Source organism: Dermacentor silvarum, chromosome 8 (assembly GCF_013339745.2).
Source record: "Dermacentor silvarum isolate Dsil-2018 chromosome 8, BIME_Dsil_1.4, whole genome shotgun sequence".
Lineage (NCBI taxonomy): Eukaryota > Metazoa > Arthropoda > Arachnida > Ixodida > Ixodidae > Dermacentor > Dermacentor silvarum.
In genome coordinates, this window is record NC_051161.1 from 169,928,031 (window position 1) to 169,952,001 (window position 23,971).

Genomic DNA, 23,971 nt, shown 5'->3' on the forward strand with positions numbered 1-23,971 from the left:
ACGGGCTGTTATGATCGGCTTGGAACTCTGCATCTCAGTTGTGGGAAACCAAACCCGCGCACGTTCCCGTGTCAGGGCAATTACCTTCATCCCCAAGAGGCGGTTATGATCTTCCTGGAAACTGTACCTCTCAAATGTGGGAAACAAGCCCGAGTGCTTTTCCCGTGATGAGATAATCCCCTTCATCCCCGAGAAAGCATCACACCTCTACGACCTGAACAGACGCAAAGGCGAGCTACCAAAGGAGAGGACCCAAGGGGGAGGAGGTCATCAACTTGACAACCCGACAGAGGACTGACACTTCCACAAGTTCCCCGAAGGAGACATCGGCTACCACAAGACCACAAGGGATTATTTAAGGCCGTCCCCTCCCCCGTGTTAGGCAGAACCGCTCGAGACTTGGATAGAGTTAAAACCATGTACCAATGAAGTGAATACAGTCTTTTCTATTTTTTTCATCAACACGGTGCCCGCCTTCATCGCCGTCTCCTGATTCTTGCGGTGACGACCCACCTCACCCGGTCGAGATTGTATCAACGGCAAGATGATTTTAATTGTGGTGGATTCACACAGTAAATGGATTGAGGCTGTTCCTGTAGCGCATGCTAATTCCTGCAGCACCGTCAAAGTTCTGAGAACAATGTTCTACCAGTTCGGTATACCACGCACAGTGGTGTTGGATAATGAAACGCCTTTCACGGGCTGGGAATTCCGTCAGTTCACACAACTGAACGGCATCGTACATACTAGAACAGCCCCACATCACCCACAGAGCAATGGGTTGGCTGAGCGCGCTGTGCGGACGGTCAAGGACGGGTTAAAGAAGAGCGGAAGCGCCGAACTAGTGACTTCTCTAGCCCACGTTTTGTGCAACTATAGAAATACTCCGCAACAATCCGGACTTTCCCCTTCCGAGAGGCTTTTGGGCTACCGTTTACGCATGAGACTGGATTTGACTTTTCCATCCAGGAACCACCACATCGTCCCAGGCGAATCTACTGAAGACGCCAGCTGGAACTTCGCTCCGGGGGAATAAGTTTACGTGCGGAACTATGGCACTGGGGACAAATGGACGCCGGGAAGGGTGAAGGCCACGACCAGTGCTCGCATGTTGGAAGTGGAGACCGATGCTGGACTGGTCCGTCACTATCTGGATCAAGTACAGAAGTGCAGCAAGGATGTTTTCTCGAATGGTGATGATACCGGGGGACCAGCACTACCAGACAACACGGTGACAACGGAAGACGCAGAGGACTCGTCTACAGGGACTGTCGTAGACTTGTCTACAGAGCAGGACTCTTACTACAACGGTCTACAAGAACACGAAAACCGGTTGACCGTTATGGTTACTAAGACGGAAGAAGTGTTACAGTGTACACGCTTCTCGTGATAAGCGCAAGTGTGGACCGCGCATGCGCCATTCTCTCCCTTTGCTTTTCCCCTGCCCTTTCCCTCTTTTCTTTTAGTATATATTCGCTATGGAAATAAACGTGGTGGTTCTGCATGGTGACATGGACCACTTCTTGTCAGAGGCGGCGTGACCGCCGTCAATGTAACACAATCATTAAACAAAGTTGCACATCCGCACTCTTGACAATGAAAAGAGATGACTGTTGCAGTAATTCTTTATGTTAATTTAAGCTACGTTCTCTTAAGTGGCAAGGCACCGACCCGTTTGTCCTCTGTATTTCAGTCCACATGACAATGGCAGTTCATACTGCCTCTCAGCAATCAACGAAATAGTTTCAATCCCTCTTCGTACAACCAGGGACAGTTTTGCATCAAGGGTTTGTCAACCAACACACTTTGCTCAGTTTATGAGGTGCTGAGAAAACTACCCGACTGGCAATCTTCTTAACGTCCTACGTAGGTGAAGCACGATGGCAGTCTTTCGTTCTGGCACCTGTTCATTTTCCATATTTTGATTCGTCAGTAGGAAACCCTCTGCTACAGATACCCGCAAGGTTTTTGGGTAGCCTGCTGTGGACAAATGTTCAGATTGTTGCTTTAAGCTTGTATGAAACTTTTGATGGCAGTGTGGTGTCTACATCTCCATTCTGTCACTGTCTGCTTGGGCATAAATGTTATCCAAGCTTGCCTGCCCCTACACAGAGCAGTGCTTCATTATCTGTTGGCGTCATAAGGCTTACAAGTGTCACAACGAGTTGCTCAGCTATGGTGCGTTTGACTCGCAGGGTCCAGAAATAGAGTGAAGAGACTCGGGTAGCAAGACAGAATCGATACAGAATCGCACCCACAACCTTTGACTATGGCGTGCCCACTATGAATGAGCATGATTGCAAGATTAGACCGCAGGACCCCCACTACCTGTATCATAAGCTAAGCGTGTTGTAATGCTTGAATAAATGCCACCTGTGTGTATATATGGTCATACCACTTCAACGCCTTAGTGCCCGTACACCCTAGGCAGCATGCACAAGACGTTTGACGTCTGCGGTTGAAACTTCAACAGAGCCCACCCGATAATTTTTTTTACAAGTACCCTAGTTAGTTTATGGGGCTTTCCTGTTGGAGGGAACAGGAACACTTAAACAATGTTTTTAAATAAGACGGGTCTCTTTTCTCTCTCGGGAAATCGTACAACAGTTCCACACAATTTTTAAGCATGACAGTGTTTATTCTCTAAACGACATAAAATCGTACATAAACACAATGGTACATTGTATTAACCCGCATTGCAATGCTTGTGTATGTGGTTCCCAACAGTTTACGGATTCAGGTGGAGCATGAAAGGTCACTAATAACAGCAAAGCTGAACCCTTGTAAACAGCTCAATTCTAAATGAAAGTGATCAAAAGACAACAGCATGAAAAATGTGGAAACGCTATTTACATAGCAATGAAGAACAAGACAACAGGATAAAAATATCACACATGCACCCTATAAAATAGCAGAGGCTAAGAAAAGTGCAGCAAGAGATAATGTAAATTGTGACTGCACGCCCTCAGGAGGAAACAAGAGTGCACTTCTCGGACACGCTGGGTTCGTGGTTCAGCAAGGTGGGCCACTACAAGACCCTAAGTGCACAGAGCTAGAAATAAGATGCAACTGTGCAGGCATTCTGTACCAGGAGTCTTGGCCTAGTTGCTGCAAGACATGACTGCTGCTCAAAGGACGCACATGAACACACAAAGGAAAACAATCGTGACAACAGAGTGACTAACTTGAAGCTGCCATGTGCCTGTTCACAAGCCATTGGCAAAGAAGGCCGCACAGGAGAGATGTTTGCTGTATGGTGCCGACAGCCCTCAGAAGAGCTTCTCAAGGCCTGTGGCATGTCAGCAATGTGAAAGACCATATGTAGGGACAACAGTTTAGTCATTTTAAGAGTAGACAAGGAGGCACATTTTGTAGTGCTTGTGTGTCACGACCTGTGAGGCCCTGAGCTCTGCACCTATTAATTGGAAAGAAGTAAGGCTAACCTGAATGTGAGGAATACCAATGCAAGAGATTCTACGCTCAATTTCTTTTTTTTTTTTTATTGTGCTACTCAGTGACGGGAGCCTTAAAATGCCATTTAGGACTAAAAGTTAAATTCGTGCATGTCCTTTCAGTGGCAATTATGTCTTGCACTGCCTGCTTCAAATGGAAAGAGCCAAAAGCACTACAGTGGGGATACTAACGCTTTCTTTTGACATACTGGCATCCGACAACACTCGTAAACAAATAATGTAACTAAAAATTGCTAATTAACATTTCGTTACTTTACCACACATACTGCAAGTGCTGAAGTGAAACTAGTTAACGCTCAGGATAAGCATCAGCCTTGAGGTGAATTTGTCATCAAGCTACGTCACAAAATACAAAGGTGGCACTGTCCTGTGTTTACAACTTTACAGGAAAATATTATGTGGAATACCAAAGAATTTCTCTGCAGGGATGTATGTGCCTACAATATAGATCTGAATGTAATAAATTAAGAGTTAATCAGCAAGTTATGGCCACCTAACTAGTTAATAAGTCACTATCATGCATTTACTGACATTCACTTCACTTCACTTTATTACCTTAAAGAACCAATTTGTTGCTAGTGATACACTGCTGCAAGAAAAACATTACTATCTGCACTGTCTTAAAATGTTTTTGCTCTTCCCGTTCAATGAAGGTGGTATATACAACATGAGTAGCAGCTGCTTTACAGAATGAACAGGTTGCAACTGCTTTTTGATTTTTGTTTTAGCATTTGCAGCCCATTTGCTACTTTCACCAATGCCACTTTTCTTTTTTTTTAACCAGCGCACAACATTGGCAATCATGGCCTTTGTATCTGCTGTTCAGGATGAGGCCTGCATGTGCCATTATTATCATCAGATGGTGCCAATTCCTGAAGAAAAAAAAAAAAGTATGGACGTGCCAGCTCATTTCTATGCAGGTTCATCATGTATGACCTCTGCTACTACAACCAGTGCGGTCTTTGGTGACAAAAGCAATAAAGAAAGTTTTGGTGATGTGCCAACCAGTCACGCTTCAGCAGTGCTTCCAAGAAACTGTCTCACACAGACAAGTCTAACCAATTGTTGTCTGAGCATCACTGTGTCTTTTGGAAGAACGTTGCAGAGTCTGGATTAGCAGAGCCAGCTCAATATGTTCGCCCACACTAGCCTTACCTAGAATGACTAGGTTCCACAATGATGCCAACCAACAGCGAGCAGACCCTACTGTGCATCTCAGATTTTTCAGACAATGCATCACAGAAACTGAGTTGAATCACTCGGAATAAATAGTACAGCAGCTGTAGAAACACAGTGAGAGCAATGACATGACGAGTGACATACATATGCCCAATGCTCAATCACCACAGCCCAGCACCGCGTCATTCGAGCAGCAAAAATAGACATGCTCATCTTAATTGTGATAATATATATATATATATACTTTCCCTCTCCCATATCACACATGAGTTTGTGGAATGCGCAATCTAGCACCATCAAGTGCAAATAAAAAGCACGCACAAATCAAAACTGTGCAACGAGCAATGACCCACTATGATCAAGCTGCACACATCTCCCAGCTTTTATGTGACGTTGAAATATAAAAGCGACCCATTTGCATACATAAGTATAGATAGCTACACCGCTTTAACTGAACATAAACATCTGAAAATGAAATACACATTATGCAATGTGTTTCCCTAAGCTCAAAATAAAGCAACAAAAATGAAAATGTAAAAATGATTTAAAAACTTTGAATAAGCTGCCAGAAGTTCTCTAGCAGCAGTGCACAACGTAAGTCTTCATGCAGGTGCGTGGGTACCGATAACTTTTTTTTGCATGACAGATACAAGCATGGGCCTATATAAGCAGTACAGCCACAGAACACATTAGAGTGACTGATTATAAAGTTCATAACGTGTCACCACAGTAAAAAAATGTAGCCTCTAAAGCTCATTTAGGTGTGTGAGCGCCTCCTGGCATCATAGCAAATGCGGGTGCTACAGGGTGCAGACAGAAGGCGACATCGCACCATAATTCCACAGCACATAGAAGCCCAGTCTGGAGCATGTTACAGAACTACAAAACAACCACAGGCTGTTCATAAATGATTCATTACAAACTAAAGTTACAAACATTAAGCAGCTTCAAAAGCTCTGTCTTCTATTGAAGTGCATCATGGAATTGCTAGAAAAGAGAATAGAAAAAGTGGCTGCCACATTGCAGAGCCAGTATTAGAATGGAAATGTGGTCGTCTTGGTTTAGCATACCTACGTATAGGCACCTATTACATAGACATTGTTAGTTGCCTCGACATCATGCTACTCGCTTAAACGCCCACTGCTCCATGGCTACGGCATTTTATCACTGCGCACAAGGTCGCAGGCTCAGTTCCCAGCTCTGGCAGGTGAGAACACAATGCGGCTTAAGGACACCCTCCTTACGTCATTTGCAGCACAAAGCAGTTAACTGCACGACACCACTAACGACAATGGCGACATTTGGTTACCTGTCAACCTAAGATAGTGAAGAGTTGTTCAGGTGCGACTGACTTTTGGGCTGTGATTGACTGCTCCACTCGACCAAAGGTGTGCCATTTCTCTTTAGTAATTATGACTAAATGCCAATTACCTTACAACCATACCATCTTGCATACTCGGCACTTTCTATGCTCCGTGTCAGAGCAAGGCGCCCGCGTGCCATGTTTTGGGAAAGAACCCAATACAGAGAGCCACCCACTATGGCGTCTCTCTCTCATAGCCATGTGGGACGTAAATGCCCAATTTTGGACAAATTTTTTTGGAGACCCCAGTTGGCCAATACGTGACTTCCTCTGCCAGAATAAACTTGTACAGTATAGACCACTTATAACGTAACCGCATATACTGCAGGACCGTATATAGTGCGGTCTTTTCAGACTCCCGTTAATTTTCCCATAGCACTCCATGTATACACGTATCGCTTATAGTGCAGTTGCGGGAAACGAAATACCGGTTACAGTGCGGCTGCCTGGGAGTAGGAAAGTCAGCGGAGCCGGCGAACGCTCCCCTCAATCGGGTGCCCCAAGGAGTGCTCGAGGAAGAAAGAGAGACGAAGTGGAGGAGAAGGGCACGTGGTGCGAATGGACAGCCAGTGAGGCTGAAACCAGAATCTTGAGTGCGAGTGAAATATCACGGCGCGCATAGCGAGCGAGGGCCATGAAACTGCCAACGCCGGCCAACGCCGGCCAACGCCGCTTCACGATAACGGCAGTAAACAAAACTTCAGGGAGCGGGCGGCACCGGGACGGCACGGTGAAGGGCACACACGGAGACCGTGGAATGTGAGGGAGGAGGGCGGCAGGGAAGTGGATTTCGCCCCGGCAACTCCGCCGCTTCGGTGGCTCCCTTCGCCATCCCTCGTAGCTCCCTCACTTTCGACTGTCACCATGCGCACGCGCCGCCGTGCAGGCGCCGCCGCTCCAGCCGGCCCGGTGCCAGCTCCCCGAAGTTTCGTTTGCTGCCATTGTCGGGAAGCAGGCGTTTGCCGGCATGGGCAGTTTCATTGGCTGGCCTGAGACAGCGCCGCCGCTTCCCTCTGCGCCGTAGCCGCAGCGTGCAAGGTCAACACGCGACTAGAAAGTAGAGGAAGCATAAAGGAGAAAGAAGGGTTTACGGCCATTTTCTACACGTGGCTACGGTAGCATGGCTCAGACGTCAGCACGTACACGCATGTTCCGGCGCAACGCAGAATCGGTGACCTTGCCATATGAGAGAGGGTGAAAGTTCCGCCGCGTTTTTTGTAGTTTTTTCTTTTTGTTTGTTCGCGCGTGATATTGAGGGGTCTCTCCTAAGCTTTTACTCTATGGCGGTGCCGGAGCAATGCCGGTCGGAGGCGCCGCCGCGTGATTTGGTTCGAATTAACGAGATTCAACTGTACATTGAATGCAAACATTCTAGCCTCATTCCTCGACTGTCGCATACGCGTGGCGGCTCGGTGCACATGTTTTGCATATGTGCGGGCCTTGAAAATTGCTGCTTTGGTTATAGTGCAGTACCGCTTATAGTGCGGATATTCGCGACTCCGGCAACTTACGTTATAAGCGGTCTACACTGTACCTGCTTGTGCTGCCCTAAGAACTATGTGCATGACAAACCACTGAGGTGAAACCATGGCAATTTTTAACAGAAATGAGTGGACAAACCCAGCTCGTCCATGGCACAAAAGGGCTGCTTTCATAAGGAGCCACCGAGCTAATTAATGTGCACTAAAAACTAAAATTCCGCAATTACATCATCCTTAGCATTCCCCAAAAAAAGGTGACTACTGGGATGGTCAGGTGCACACATACTATGCATGTGGTAAGAGGATGAAGCAATTCACGCAGAAAAAAGACCAAGGGAGCCGCCAACATGGCCTGCAGTGCACATCTGGGATACGTTCAGCAGCTTGAAAACGAAACACGTGCGAGGCACTAAACGGGCGAGCTCAAATTCTTTCCTCGATGTCCCACATTTTTTCCTAAGATGTCCCTCTCCTTTTGTGTTACGTAATTCAATGCACTTTCCATGGCACAAAAGTATGCAAGTATGCCATACCAATCCCACCAATTTTCAGCTCTAGCGAGGACAGAAAAACCTTTTCTTAAATCATAATGAAGATTGAACTGTCATAGAACTGACAGTTTATAATGAACTGCCAGCAGCAACTGTGTCTGCTCCCACTGCCACCAAGTTGTGCTGTATACAGCCCTTTGAGTGAGCGCTGTAATGTTAGGTTCCAGAATCAAATAGCCGAGCACATGGCTTGCAGTGCATGCTATGCCATCTGACCCCTAGCCACTGCTGCAATTAAGTGCTGCATGTATGTATAAAGCACCTAAGCCTTTATGCTTTCAGCTTTGATAAATCTCATTACAAAGATCTTGCGGTTGTTTAGTAGCATCTGTTTGCCGACTTGTGTACCGAATGAGCGTTGTATGAAAGCAGATGCTCACAGCACTCCGATGGCTGAGGACATGAGACATTTGAGGACATGAGAGCAGGACATGAAGCCCATTGTCTTGATTGTGCAGCAGTTCACTGCAGTCGTGGTCAGATTGCACGGCATGTACTGCAATTCGGAAGGATAAATTGCTTGTCAGAAGAACAAACCGATCGGTATGTGTTCTTCTGCATGTCTTTCGTAGTCATGCAGAATTGTCACATCAGCTTTGGCTTGCTCGGTAGCAACCCTCGTCCCCTGGCCGACAATGTCGGCTGTGAGGGCAGACAATGGTTATAATGAATTATAATGGTTATAACAAAGCAATTTCAGCCCCCCTTTTCCAACTGCACTATAGTGAGGTTGCACAGTAACTGGTTGACTGATTGTTGGGATCCCAGAGGCGGGTTCCAGATTAATGTTTTACCACCCCAGCTTAACAACGTGCATCCTAAGCAGCTCGGCACATGAGCTTAGCGGCACCCAGTCAAACTGTCCCCAGCTGGGAATGAAACCTGTGACCTCCTTGTGCTCAACACCACAGCCACTGAGTGATTGCAGTGCATCATGTGTCAAAGACGACTTGCGGATGCAGTGACGACAACTGCTGTCCCAGTCAATGGAGAAAAACATAGCACCAGCATGACAGTTCGCATATTGCAGTGCAAACTGAAAAAAGAGCCCAGACGTTAATAAAATATAACAGACACACATAAAAAAAGCAAGGCATGACATGTTTAATAACAGCGATGCTATGCATAGCAACGTTTGATCACTTCAATGGCAACAACAGTTGTACTCAAGTTTAACCACAGATAATTTCTTCATCTAGTATTCTGAGCTTGATTTCAAACCAGACTTGGCAGCTGAACAGTCAACATTATGCACAATCTTTTCATTACCACCATAATCCCCAGACATGCTTTTTTGGTCACTCTGAGACCAGCTGGGTCACTAAGTATCACAGCTGTGCTAGTGTTGTCAAATGTTATGGGAACAGTGTCATCAGTATTCATTCCGTCATAGCCTCAACACTTCTATGTAGAAAATTAGCATAACAAAATTGGGTTAGTCGGTAATGATTGAACATGACATACTGTAGAGTGGTAGATGCTACACAAGAACAAGTGCTTCGTCTTCGCATCACCTTCCTGTTCTATCACGTGTGTCACACCACAGTACATCATGAAAAATGAGGCTGATAATGGGGCAGTTATCTATTCAAGGCCAACCACAATGAAATTTCACTTTGGCTAAACTGGCAACCTTGGCAAAGCTGCAAGGCTTGTACCTGTCTAATTTTCTTATTAAAGTAATAGCCTCTAAAAAGCACCTAAGCAGATGACGTGTGCACCTGCTCGTTAGCAGATTTTTTCAACATGCTGCGGGCAGCAACTAATCTCTGAAGTCAACAAGCTGCACAATCCGAGTTATGCTTCACTTCCGGCAGACAATGATTTCATAGGAGCATGCAAATACCGAATAGTAGATTTCGAATCGAATCAAGAAAAAAAAAAGCTTATGTACCTAGGATTCGAGATGGTCGACTCGTACGAAAGGGAACACCAAAATCACTATTTCAGCACTGATAAGGTCTGGAAAATACTTTTTATCGATAGAATGTCTGTCAAACAGAATCAAGTGCTTTTTTCCCACTGAAGCTAGCTGAAGAAATAGCCAAGTCGTCCTAGATAATAACGGGGTCTTCAGTTTAACAGTGGGCCACACTCATCTATTGCTTAGAAAGTTTTGCTCTTCAAATCTTTGGAAAACAGGAGAGTTTTTTCCACCTTTATGGCAGGCGGTTCCTGTGGGTTATTGTCAGCTCGTTAAGGGCAATCTGCACGACTGACAAAAGTGGGGAATGCGCATCATGTCAATCAGCACTGCACGGGTTGACCGCGGTCGGCACCAACAGTAAATATTTCTATAATTGGGAGGACCCCCCCTTTTCTGTCCATATAAATGCATCTGCAAGCCAAGGGTCAGCGCGCTAGTCACATTATATTGTCTTGCCCACCACGTAAATGTAGAGCTAGCCTTATGACGGGCCACTCGAAGCTACGAAAAGAGACCGACGAGTGCCTACGAATGGTGTTCGGAAAGACGGCAGCCGTGAGCAATGGTCATACCGTACACTTGATTTCATTGATGAGGCAGTTTGGTGGCTCTCTGACGGTCATGCGATTGCTGTGAATAGATATGCTTTGATTCAATACGAAACCGTAACTTCAGTCGCTGACACCCGATGACGAAGCTCGATTAGGCCTAATGGGCTATATAGTATGGCCAATGGAGTGGCAACGATGAAAATTTGCTAATAGCTGAGGTGATAACGGACTGCAGACTGTCATGGAAAGCTTTTCACTAATAAGTTCCTATGGGTGGCTCAATAGTGATCGGTCGGGAGATCGTGCGTACGAGTTAGATTGACAGCCATAGAAGTGGTGTTCGGGTCCGCGGTTGACCACCCGGCATCTACCGCGAGCACAGGTGCCAAGTTCGTCTGTGTGCTCGCATGCAGGCAGAAAGCTCCGAACTGCGCACACTAAACTTGCACATCCAATAAGATCAGCATGTCTTCTGGTGGCTAATCAGTCTGATCTTTACACATGCTTCCACTCTTTCCACAAGCGCCGATTTTGTTGTCCCCTCTGTTCGTGTAGCATTAATCGTTTCGATTGAACCAGTCGACCTGGTCGAACCTCATACCGACAGAGGTTGAGCACCGTGGGAACTGTGTGCGTCAAGGCATCGACCACGGCTCAGTCATTTATCGAATATACCAAATAATCAAAAACCAAAATACACATTCGAGAAATCGAATACTAGACATTCGATTCGCAAGTTGGATTATTTGAACGTTTGCTATTTGATTCAAAATCGAATATTAAAGTATTTGCACACCCCTACTATTCAGTTTTGGAATCAAAAGTGTCTGCTATTGTGAGTGTCTCATGACGCATCCACTTGTATTTCATATGTAAAATTATCCACAAATAGGCTTTTTAAGTGGCCCAACATTTCGTTGCATTTACTGGAATGTTAAACCTAGAGGCCTCCACAACAAACTCTGGTTGTTTGCAGGCCCCAAGAGTAACGCCAGTCTGATATGTTAGTCTCTGCCAGTCTAGATATGTACCAGATCACAGCATACACCAAATGTACACAAGGCAAAAGCGCCTTTGCGGGCCTAAATGCCATCATACCACACGACAGTAGATACATACCACAAAGCACCACAGCTGCAGACATGGCAGAGTACCATGTATAAAACCTCATACTTTTTTAAAACTGCGCTTGTTTATGTTAGCAAATCTGAAGCTAAAATTTGCTTATTCTGACCAGGAAAGTAAGAGTATCAAGAGATGAAATCGGCAGAAAAACATCACTTGACAGAAGAGGACATTGCAGCTGAAGGTGTGAACTTTGTTTTGTTGACAAACCTTAACACTGATGACATTGCACTGTATCACTGCACGACATTGTACATTGCGTTCCTTTTTTTTTTGTTCTTTTTTTCGTATATGGCTCCTTTTTTTTGCACACACGTGATCTACATAACTTTGTTTTAAACGTAATGCAACACATTTTGTAGTATTGATTTTTTTTTCAGAAATTAACAAGCGACCATTTCCTCTAATACCCACAAATTTTAAACATTAATTTTTGCCACATCTGCAATCAGCCAATGTAAAAATAATTATAAAGATTAAAGTGGACTCGAAGAACACAGTATGAAGCTGCTTAAGTAACACACGTGCCATCTTCCACCTTTTGTCTGCACTCGCCATTTTGGAAGCGTCCATCATTTGACATTTTAAGAGGATGCTTCACTTTGGAGCCCATTCTAGTCTCCCTATTCAAATGCATGTGAGACACAAAAATGTCACGATTAGACAGCCACTGTACCGATTAGAATAACATTTGTTGCATTTAAAGAAAAAGCAGAATTTTACTGACTGTAGAAAGCAGAATTATGATCTCGGGCCTCTTGTTTTTCTCAAAATTGTACAAGAATGGCAAGTTTAAAGAAAATTGAAGCACAATCTTGAAATATCCACAACTATGCACAAAACATTCAGTGGGGATTTAGTGGTAAATGCGAGAGAAATGCTTATGATTCCTTGAGGTGCCTTGACCACATTCAGGGGCTCACTGAACACCTTTACGAGCAGTGAAGTGCACTGTCACCCTCTCTACCTCCACCACATGACCCGCTTCCCACACATCACTCCTAATGCTAATGCATTAAAAACAGACGTTAATTCCACCCTGACAGGACCGACGAAACTGATTCAATTATCCGGTGGGTCAAATTAAACGAGATGCAGAAAAAACGCCACCAACACACCACTGATTCATTTTCCAGTATTTGCCCGATTCTAAGCTGCTCCCGAATCATATGGACGACCACTTTCCATTTGTCTAATGTAGAAATGGTGATAAAGTTCCTAAACAAAGTAACGATCTTAACGAGTTTAGAGCGCCGCTCTTAGGCCTGCAGCGAGCCTCGGCATCCTCATAACTGAGCCCCACGAAGGAACATCTGGGAGCTCTAATGCAATTTCTACGTTACTTTCAAACTACTTTGCACCTATAAAAGGGGTGTGCACACTCAATCGGGGGGCGAACCAGGCAACCCAACGCATCAACGGAGTTTTTTCTGCCTCTCGTTTAATTCGAGATTTAATAGGTGCAGTTCGAAGAACTGTGATATTTTTTATGGCCAATTTGCAGAGTTGTAAATGTGATGCTTCAGTTTTCTTAAGCTTTGTGATTTTTGCAACTTAGTGAGTTTTTTGCAAGAACAGTGATGGCCAAATAAACAATTGGCTCCCTACAGTCGCTGCAGATTAACTTTGTCTTTTAGGTTCAGAAAGCCTCATCAAATTTATTGAAGTGCATGGCATTTACATTGGAGCATCGGAGGTAAACCTTCCATGTTGCTGATAATTTCCCTCACTATACAAAAGACTGGCAGCTGGCCTTGTCTTGGTGGACACCACACAAGTGGGCAGAGAACAGACAAAAGGATGTTGGTGTCCCTTCAAATAATAACAGGGCTGCACAATACAAGGGGTTTGAGAATGTCTCAAAGCTAAAGGTGTTCAAGCAATGAAATTGGTGAATCAAGTCGAATATGTACATTTTAAAAGATGGCCTTCAGCTATCTAGTATCATACTGAACATTTTCTTATTTTTAAATGTAATAAGACAGAATGGTTGTGTAGAGTCTAATTGAGTAAGCAAAACACCTTTGTTATTCGATACTCGTGATGCTGTTCAAGCCTGAATGTCTGGCCAACTGTCCAGCTTCTAAATGAGCTGAAAGGCTACGACCATGACAGTAATGGAAGAAAGAAACAGCCCCTTCGCCAGGTTCACATATTGTTGTGTTTGGAGAACGAGCCCTGCGCATGCGTTTAAAATGATGCAAAAGTAATGAGTTCGCTCAACAAAACACGCTGCGAGGCTAGTTGGTGATGCATCATTTGTTCTTCTTTAAGAAAGTAATCCAGCGCTATTTTTTATGACGAAGACACAGGAAGACATGACAGGGCGGGCGCTGTCCTTTCATGTCTTTCTGTGTCCATTCCGGGAGCCAGCGTAGACACGATAGAGAAGCCCTTTGCCCTCTCCCAGTTCTCGCTCACTTCTCGCGACGTGCATACCCTCGCGGGAGAAGGGAAGGTATCTGATGTGCGAGGAGGACATTCTCCTCGCAAAAGGTAAAAAGGCATAAAAGAGCGCCACTGCAGGAGACCTGCTCTCTCTGGCGCCCCGACCTCGAGGCTGCCGAAACAGATTTACCTGCCACAACCCGTGAGTGACCTCGCTTGCGTGACTATCACACGCAACGAGGCAAGCCTATTTATTACTTATTATACAGAGTGGACTTCCCTCTGCAAGTGTGCCTTATTGCCCGCAGCAATAAACGTTGGCGAGTTGACTCGCTCGTTGCCTTATTCACCCGAACCCTATGTAGCTGCAATTGCACGCGCTATGGGTTGGGGAGTACGACGGAACAACTGTGTGTGGCTAGATCCGGAGCTTGCCTTCAGCGTTAGCCTCACGCAGAGCATACCCCCACAAGATACTAACGTAAAACCTTGTTAATTCGACCCTCATTAATTCGGGACATAGGATCATTTGGACTCATCCCCCTAGTCCTTTTCTTTACATTTCCGTCCCATTTTCTTACTCGTCCCTCGTCATTTTCTTTACTGTCATTCTCGTGAAAGTTCTGCTGGCCACACCCATCAGCTCCACTGTTGATGTTTGTGCTAACGAGTTTGTGTTTGTATTGATGAAGTGAGCGAAGTGCCATACAATCAATGAAGTCTGTTTAAAGTTAACAGGAAATGGAAATTTGGTCTGTAGCTAAATCATCATAATGGCCTGAATACAGATTGAACAGGGTGCATGCAGCATGCCCATTATTTTTTGGTAGCTTTTAAAATAAAAATGCTTATGTTCTGGTGAGTACGTTATTTCAGACTCCCAATTATTTTGGCACTCCCTACAGAGTCCGAGTTATTGGGCTGTGGCTGTACGCACCTGGCTTTGAAATGTTCAGGGCTGTGGTGGGCCTTTTAAGACATTCAATGTCAGGCAATTGGGCTATTGAAAGGCTGAAAACAAAGGGCGAGAGAGGCCCCTAAAAACACAGTTTGCAAAGAGTGGTTGACCGGAAAGGCTGATTGGGTGTAGCATTCGTTTTAACACTCAATATGGCCCAATTGGAATAAAGAACGAACCACCATGAAGGCATTGTTTCCTTCAAAAAGAATTAAGCATAACTCGTTGCATGAGAGGCAACTCTAGCAAGTGGAAGTTTCAAGGATTCTCTGGAACTCAACTCGATCACAGCTTACGCACCTGCATACATGTCGAACAAGAGAAAATGCAGAAAGACATGAGTATTAAAGGCAACCATGCTGCGCACGCACAGTGGATGCATACCTCCTTACGTGCATGTTTGTACTCTGCTAGTAAAAAGAATGCATAGATGCATGCACTACGAGAGTCACGACAGCTTCAGGCTCAGAATTTTGTCTGCAGAGTTGCTTGCATCAAATGCCTTGATCGAATAGAAGAGACAGGTTTACAGGAAAATGGAGGCTTTAATTAAGTAGCTAAGAGCGCTAAAACAAGGAATGTCACTGAAGGCAACATTTCGACAAGCAGCTCACTGACAGCTCAGTAATGATACGCATTTCCGAGAGTTAAGCTCTGACCCTACTTCAGAATACAGCCAGATCATACAGCCAACAATAACAGACTTTCTAAACGATCACATATTTCAAGCACTGCTTTATGAAGACTAATAACAAACAAGCAGGGAAAAAAATACGAGTTGCTGCCTCGATAAAGAAAAACCCTTGTGTTGCAATGTTGGCTTCAGCAACATTCCTTGTTCTAGCACTGCTAATCACTTCATAGCCTTGATATTACAGTCACCTAAATGAGTAGGTGTAGACAACGCACAGGCTCAACTGTTTGTGAAATGTGGCTCTCCTGCAATGGCTATCCGTACTTCAGTTTGAGTATAAGCAAAAGACGAGGCCAAGCTGAATAACTGCCAAGTAGCAGTTCGATGTGCCAACCAACAACAACAAACAGAGCACAACAGTACACTAACTGAAGACGTGCATTGTGACGGCTTCCCACCAATTGAATAAAAGAGCAGTCTCTTTGGCATATCCCAAGGGGCATCCTAAATGCATGGCATAACTAAAGACTCCTGTTGCTTTCAGAATCAAGGTGTAATCTTAAAATTAAATGGTCAAGCTGTTTGTGATCCTTCTTCCTGACATGTGACATGAGCCAGCCATTTGATTCTGAGGAACATCTTTGTAAACACATCCTCTCCATATGATTCCCGACCAGCTGCTATTTTCACTGCCCCTCACACAAAATGGTACTCCAAATCCTTCGATGCGCAAGTCATTCAAGCACTGTGCATTTCATGAGGCTCGGCCAGCACTGAAAATGTGAAAGCCACGCCTGGAAATGCTGGAGCATTAGAATGCAGTTGGAACAAGCTCTGACAATGGCGCTCCTACTGCTACCGTGCACTTGCGATCGTGCCCCAGGGTACCTGCACTCCCAAGAACACACCTCGGCAGCGCAGTTCAGAGGCGCCCCCTGTGCCGCCATGCCTTGGCAACAGCTGCGCGCTCGGCCTCCGAGAAGCCCAGGATGGACTGGATGGCGCTTAGGTGTCCCCGGCAATCAGACCGGTCCGTCAGGAAGTAGTACACGGCGTCCTTGAGGAAGCGCAGCGTGTACTCTGCCTGCCGCTCGGTGCCAGGCGCCCCCCGGAAAGCCGGCAGTGCCGACGGACTGGGGGCCTCGGCACGACGATGCTGCAGTTCCTCATTTCGCTCAAACTGTGCTGCTTCCTGGCCCTTCCTACAAAAACACGAGAAGGCAACTGTTCGGAACAACACAAAGTAGACTCAAACTTCAAGGAATGGTCTTGCCAAGTCCCCAAGCTTTAATCAGAGAGTTTGTCTCAACCTCTTGAGGGTCAAAACTGCACTCGTACGGCGCTGACTGAACGTGTGAAAGAAGGTGCTTTTTTGGAAAGAAGCACCACCTAACGTTGCTCCACAGGTGTTTCAACCTTCCATGACATGTAGAGAAAGTTTTTATTGTGCTGCCGCCCTTCGAATGCCATCAAAACTGATTTATCGCTTCGCTCTATGGTGCTCCCCACCACAATAGCTTGAGACTATTTCCGCTTCCCCTAGCTTATTGTCGCATGCTCCCACCCATGCTTGCACACTTTATAATCGGCATTCTTGCGGATTTCGTTTTCCGTTAAGTGCGTCACGTAAACTTTACTATCACTCAAAGTGCTACCGCGAGATGCACGCCTGCATTGCTCTCCTGCAGGCGTGTGATTACAGTCAACAACAAATTTTTTGGACATGCCTGATAATTTGGATGCCTTCGCAGTACCACCATGTGGACGTCGAAAATTCCTGATACCGAAACCCTTCACCATCTAATCTTTCAGACCTTTTTTCTATGACCGCAGGTCCGAAACAGTGTTAATCCAAACAGCCACGCCCGCAGCCTCGAACCAGCACTCTTTAAACGCCACTCCGCTGGCAGCCATAGCCACCGTGGTGTCTAGAGGGGGCATAGTTGCCCACTTCTCTGCATCATGGCACAAAAAAGGTGCCACTGTCAGTAGAACAGTGCTCCTGCACGCATCATCGTCTGTGCACAGTGCAGACAAGAAGTGTGCTAGAGGATATCAATGTCGCTTATTTCAGCTGTAATGTACGCTTCAAATACAGTTCTGAGCAGCGCAAGCAAAGCTGGATAGGAAATTCTGCTATTGTCAGAGAAAACATAAAATGCTGGAATTCGATTTCCAGGCAAGAACCTGGCACTGCAGTTTTAGCAGTTTTGAACAAGTGCAGATTTTCAAGTTTTAGGCTGCTAAACCTTGGCTGCAGCTCGGACGTCCAGCCAGACTGCATCGACGCGAAACGTCTCTCAGGGCACCCTGGGGACTTCTCATAATCAGGGGACCCTGATTATGAGAAAGAAATTTGCAGAAGAATAAAATTGGGTTGGAGTACATACGGCAGGCATTACCAAATCCTGAATTTGAGCTTACCACTGGCATTGACAAGGAAAGTGTACAATCATTGCATTATACTGGTGCTAACATATGGGGCAGAAACTTGGAGGTTAACAAATAAGCTCGACAAGTTAAGGACCACACAAAGAGCAATGGAACGAAAAATGTTAGGCCTAACTTTAAGAGACAGGACGATAGCGGTGTGGATAAGAGAGCAAATGGGGATAGACAATATTCTAGTTAACATTAAGAGGAATGAATGGAGCTGGGCAGGCCATGTAATGCGTAGAATGGATAACCGGTGGACCATTAGAGTTACAGAATGGATACCAAGAGAAGGGAAACGCAGTCGAGGACGGAAGAAAAACAGGTGGGATGATGAATTTAGGAAATGTGCAGGCGCAAGTTCGAATAGGCTAGCGCAAGACAGGGGTAATTGTAGATCGCAGGGAGAGGCCTTTGTCCTGCAGTGGACATAAAATATAACTATGATGATGAAACCTATGAGCATGTTGCAGTTCCAACCCCATCCAAATGCTGCTGCCACGGCACGTAAGAACCGTTTGAGCAAGGATGTTGCACCTAAAGTTTTGTGACAAATCTTCATTGCCTTTGACGCCGTAGCTGGCAACATTTTATGTATTTCAGCAACAAACTTGCCTCTCCAACTAAATTGTGTGCAGCCATTGGTTCCTTGCATAGAAACTCACACATCTCCAATCGAACTTTATTTAAGGTGATGTTACAGTCTAATTTCGCACATACAAAAGATGTGGCAGTCGTAGAAACTTTTACTGCCAGATCCAGTATGAGGCAACAAGTAAAAACAATGTAAAAATGACATCAGAACTCCTAAACAAAGTAGAGACGAAATGCACATTCGATATTTTGGCAAGAAAAACGTGGCATGCCTCCTATTCTGGCAAACAAAAAAAGATATATATATCATGGAACTTTACCTTCAGGGGATGGAAATTCATTTCCTTAATGTCCATCATCATCACTTTAACACTACCTATGAAGAACCACAACATCTCTATCAAACAAGTCCGCAACAATCGCATACAGGCTGGTTGCCTATGCCGAGACTTCGTCCTGCGACACATGCGATTCTCCAGAACACCATGAACATGTGACGGACTCGTTGCCGTTAGCTTAACATGTAAAATAGAGTAGACTTCCGTGAACTTGACTCCAGTAAATGAGATTTTCTTTAATCCCGGCCAGTGCCCATGCATTTCTATGGACCAGAACTTTTGTTATTTCGATCCTAAATGGACCTTCGCCATCTGTCTCGGCGGAGCTTAGGGGACAGTGAATGCATTGAACACCTGTTGTCGGAAATGCTTATTTTCGGCCTGCGCTAGGAAGATTTTCAAGCAATAACTGCAGCTCACAATGTCTGATTATGACATTTATGCAACTTTAACGCACACCTTTTTTTTTCATTTTTGTTTTCAGGAAAAGTGCGTCAAAAATTGTGTGAACTGTGAAATCGGATACAAAACTAAAACCAACTCCGCAACAATCGTAAGCTTTACCGCATAACACAAGTGTACTGCGGCGAAGCTTACTTTAGGAAACCGGGTGCTATTGTGCAACACATACTTTTCCTGCTAAAAAAATCAGTGCACGCTAGAATTGTACTTTGTTAAGCAGCTTCATTGTAATTTCTACGTTAGCTTTCTACTTTATACACATAGAAAGTGAGTGTGCATTTGATTCAGGGGCGCATTAGACTGGTAAGTACTGCCAGATGAATCGGTGGTGTTTTGACATGCATGTTGTTTAATTCAACCTGCTGGATAATTGGATCAATTTTGTCGGTCCTGTGAGGATCGAATTAATGGAAGTCGACTGTAAATTATCATTTGAATGTTACAATCAGACAAAGTGGGGCATCAATGTTGCCAAGCCCTGTTGTCTTCCATGGTTGTAATGATTCTGTAAATACTGTAATAATTCATACTGAGTTACTGTTTTCGATTTAATATCTTCCCGAGGCAGGCCTAGGCACCTTCAACGGGAGATGAGGCACGTTCGTCGCATTCCCTGTACCCTAAACGATGCTGCTATTGGCATCACCAATGCGGTCACTCGGGGGTTCGGGCGCGTGAGTGATTACCAGTCAAGTTAAAATTATCCGACGAAGGATAATTTCAGGATCAAAATAATCAAAATTTGGTCCCACAAAAAAAAGTATAGGCTCCAACCGGGACCTTCAATGCGGATTGAATTAGCTGAAAAATCGAATTAACCGGAGTCAAATTAACACAAGTCTACTGTATATAGCAGAGGCTGCTACACGCTGCCAAAGACTGACAGGCAGGTCAGGGTCTCACCTGTACATCTTGAGGTACATCTCACTGTGCCAGCGCTCCTGCTTTTCAATCTCGGCCCGTGCCTCGGACAGCTCCCGTTCCAAGTGCCGCAGACGCTCCTGGGTGCTCTCGTAAGCTGGCCGAAGCTCCAGGTACCTGGCCAACGGGAGAGGAACAACAACAGCCAAAATTCCCCTTTTCTTACCTGCACGACGGGGAGTGCAGCTGCAGCCCAAAGAATGAAAATGTTAAATAAAAGGAGTTAAAATATCTCGTTAATACTTCCCGAGTGTCATCCTTATGTGCAATGAGCATGTGGCAGAGTATCCAATTGGAAAACATGTACCAGTATGCCCGTCACAGTGTTGCCGTCGCCACCGCAATGTTCCTACTGCCACGCTGCCACCTTGCCGTTCTCACCACGCACGGTGGCACTTGCCTAGCACTAGAGCTCCCAGAGGAAGCCAGAGTTGCCCGCCTGTTTTCCATGCACCACCAAGTGCTCTCCCGTGGAATTCCAAAGTTCAGTAGAGACAGCCGCCCTGTCCATGCCGTGCTGGTTTCAGCGCTGCTGAGAGCCCCAACGCTTGAAAGACCGTATTCACTTATGCCATTGGTGTCGTATTAAAGTTTGCAGTAATTTAGATATATAGAATCGTCGTCAGCACTGTGCAAAACTATGACTGTGCCAGTTCATTGCATCACTATCGGACCATTAGAGTTACAGAATGGATACCAAGAGAAGGGAAGCGCAGTCGAGGACGGCAGAGGCGGGTTGATGAAGTTGGAAAATTTGCAGGCGCTAGTTGAAATCAACTAGCGCAAGACAGGGGTAATTGGAGATCGCAGGGAGAGGCCTTTGTCCTGCAGTGGACATTAATATAGGCTGATGATGATGATAGTGAAATGCATGTGACTCATTTCCAGCACAGAGATCACCAACGCAAGCATTCTTCCTCTAAATTGTACATTTAGTTACAGTGTTTATACATTATGGTGCTTATTTAAAAAATTAAATAGATGTCTCATTCATTTTAAAACAGCGCAAAAAGAACACGGGACGAGCGCTGTCCCTATTGCTTCTGCGCTCGTCCCGTGTTTTTTAGCGTAGTTTTAAAACGAATGATCCGTACCAACTAGCTCGCACCCAAACCCTTCTCAAACAAACGTCAATGAAGCACAACACATGAAAACACTGGCACTTAAAAATACCATTTTTGCAGACAGTTCAATATAATCCAGCGTCTGCCACAGTAGCAGCCCAGTGGGTCTGGCGTTGCAGCGAGGTGGCGGGTTTGATCCCGTCCGCCGACGGGGGTGGAATGCACGTGCATTGGGAGCACACTAAAGGAACCCGAGTGATCTCCGCAGCCTCCCACTATGGTATGCAAGAACCCCACAATTTAACTTATTCACACCATTTCCAAAGAGCTACACTTCGGGTACGCAATTAATAAGTGTTTTCTGTGCCTCATTATAACAGCAGCGACCGACAATAAAAAATGGAGCCTTCTTTTGACACTCGTTAGCCTGACACAAGCACACAAGGAGTGGCTCTCCCATAGAAAAAATCAAACTACAACATGACAGACTTTTCTGCAACACTGCTCCCGGCGGAAGCATACACAGGAACACTGTCCAACACAAACATGTTGCCGCATCTGGTTGTGAAACACGACAAAAGGTGGTGGCCAGAGCCAGTTGGGGCCACCATTGCCGATGTTTAATGTGGGGTCCTGGCATCCTTAAAATTAAGGCCACCAAGTGAGTACAACAGACGTGGCCAAAGGTTTTGTCCCAATGAGGTCACAAAGATAAGCAAATGACAGAACAAGGAGACAGTCCTCAGGGGTAGCTGCTAAATTAATTCCACTAAACATGTTATAGTAATCTCACATGCTTGGACTGCAATCACAGAAGTGCTGGCCGTGTGGGAATTAGTGAAAGGAATTAAAACCCTCATTGCCAGCAAGGCAATCGTTTGAGCTAGCATGTTCCGGGATCAATCCTGACACAGACAAGTGGGCAATGTGTACGAGACCTTGTTGCTGCACCTTTTTTTAAGCGAGCTGCAAACTTGGTACACAAAAACCGTCATCACATGTAAGCAGAGGGATGCGGCCACGCCATTTCAAGCAGCCAATCAAGATGGCAGCAATGACGTCTTTCCGGCGCATGCGATCGCTTCCGGCGCTTTGCTGTTTCCGTAAACAAACATGGCGGCAGGATCACAAGTGCTGCGACAGCATCTTATGAAATTCAGGTGGGGAGAACAAAAAATGCATTTGAGCACTTTTTGTACTCTGTTAGCAGTACACGGGTAGATAATATGGGGTCTTATGCTCCGGCAGATTTCGCTGATGCAGGAGTGCAGTTTAGAGACCCTTTGTTGTCGTGAGGTATGAAATGCATTGAATCCTAGGAGTGTTCACCAGGTATACAAAAATATTTCATTGCAATGAGAGTTCCATTGTCTCTCGCTTTTGCTATTGCGGAGTTCAACTGCACTACCACAGCAACAAGTGTTCCCAGTCCAGGATGATGCAGCGCCAATTTGCTGAGACATTTAGCTCAGAAGATAAAAAATGGAAAATAAATGCTTTCTTCCTCCACCACAGTAAGTTCACAGCCACCATTTTTACAGCATTCTGCCAAGTGTCGGAAAGGCAGATCCCTTGGGCACATGTTCCCCAAGTCTGGCACTTATGCAGCATTCAGAGTAAGAGTGTAGTTTAGCAATGACAGCAAAGTGTCCAGTCTGAGCCAAAAAGTAAACACAGAAGGCTCCAAGAATGTGTTTGAAAGCATCGAACTCGATTATCCATACATGGCCCCTATCAATATAACAACCACTGGCGTTGCTGAGCTGATCAACAACCTCAACATATCAACTTCTTCCGGCATGGACAGTATAAACTCAAAAATCTTAAAATACACAGTAGTACCCTCTAGTACAGTCCTTTCTCGCTTGTTTCAACAGTCCCTCTCAACAGGGGAAGTTAACAGGGGACTGGAGGGTCGGTAAAGTTATACCTTTTTTTAAATCTGGCGATAAGAGCGCTGTTAACAATTACCGGCCAACATCACTAACAAGCGTTCCAGGTAAGCTACTAGAAGACAATCTTTTCAAACGTAGAAAATCACTTGGAAACTAACAAGTTGTTCTTTAAACATCAGCATGGTTTTAGAAAGGGACTATCGTGTGAAACACAAATAATAGAATTGAAATACAGATATTTTCCTAAACATGGATGCGGGCCCACAGACAGATTCCATTTTCATAGATTTCGCTAAGGCTTTCGATCGCGTTGCTCATTGGCGTCTCTTAGCTAAACTTTCATGCTTAAACATAGATTAAGATTTAGAGATTGACTCCAACCAAATGAAGAAATTTACTAGCCCGACGTTTCGGAACCAATTCGGCTCCTTCTTCAGGGGGTATTCTTCGGAGGTGGCGGTGTGCCGCTTTTAAAAGGTCCATCGTAAGAAAGGAGAGGAAGGGGGAGAGAGCGTAAGGTGCGGAGACACTTGACAGGGCACCTGTTCTAGACAGACGAAAGAGGTGGTGGGGGTGGAGGGGGCTTCGGCGTCGCTGGTCGGCTGGGTTGACCGATGCTGGGTGCCCTTTAGTC

At 45.3% G+C, this 23,971-nt stretch overlaps 1 protein-coding gene across 1 annotated transcript in view; it reads right to left on the bottom strand.

The window, feature by feature from the left end:
• Nucleotides 1-2,632: 2,632 nt before the first annotated feature.
• LOC119461830 (protein quick-to-court) overlaps nt 2,633-23,971 on the bottom strand; it is an 82,903-nt gene continuing 61,564 nt past the window's right edge. Inside the window, exons 7-8 of the mRNA XM_049673047.1 lie at nt 20,361-20,495; nt 2,633-16,832 (exon numbers count right to left, since the gene is read on the bottom strand). Coding sequence (XP_049529004.1) covers nt 16,553-16,832; nt 20,361-20,495 — 415 coding nt within the window. The 3' untranslated portion in view covers nt 2,633-16,552. The remainder of the gene's footprint in view (nt 16,833-20,360; nt 20,496-23,971) is intronic.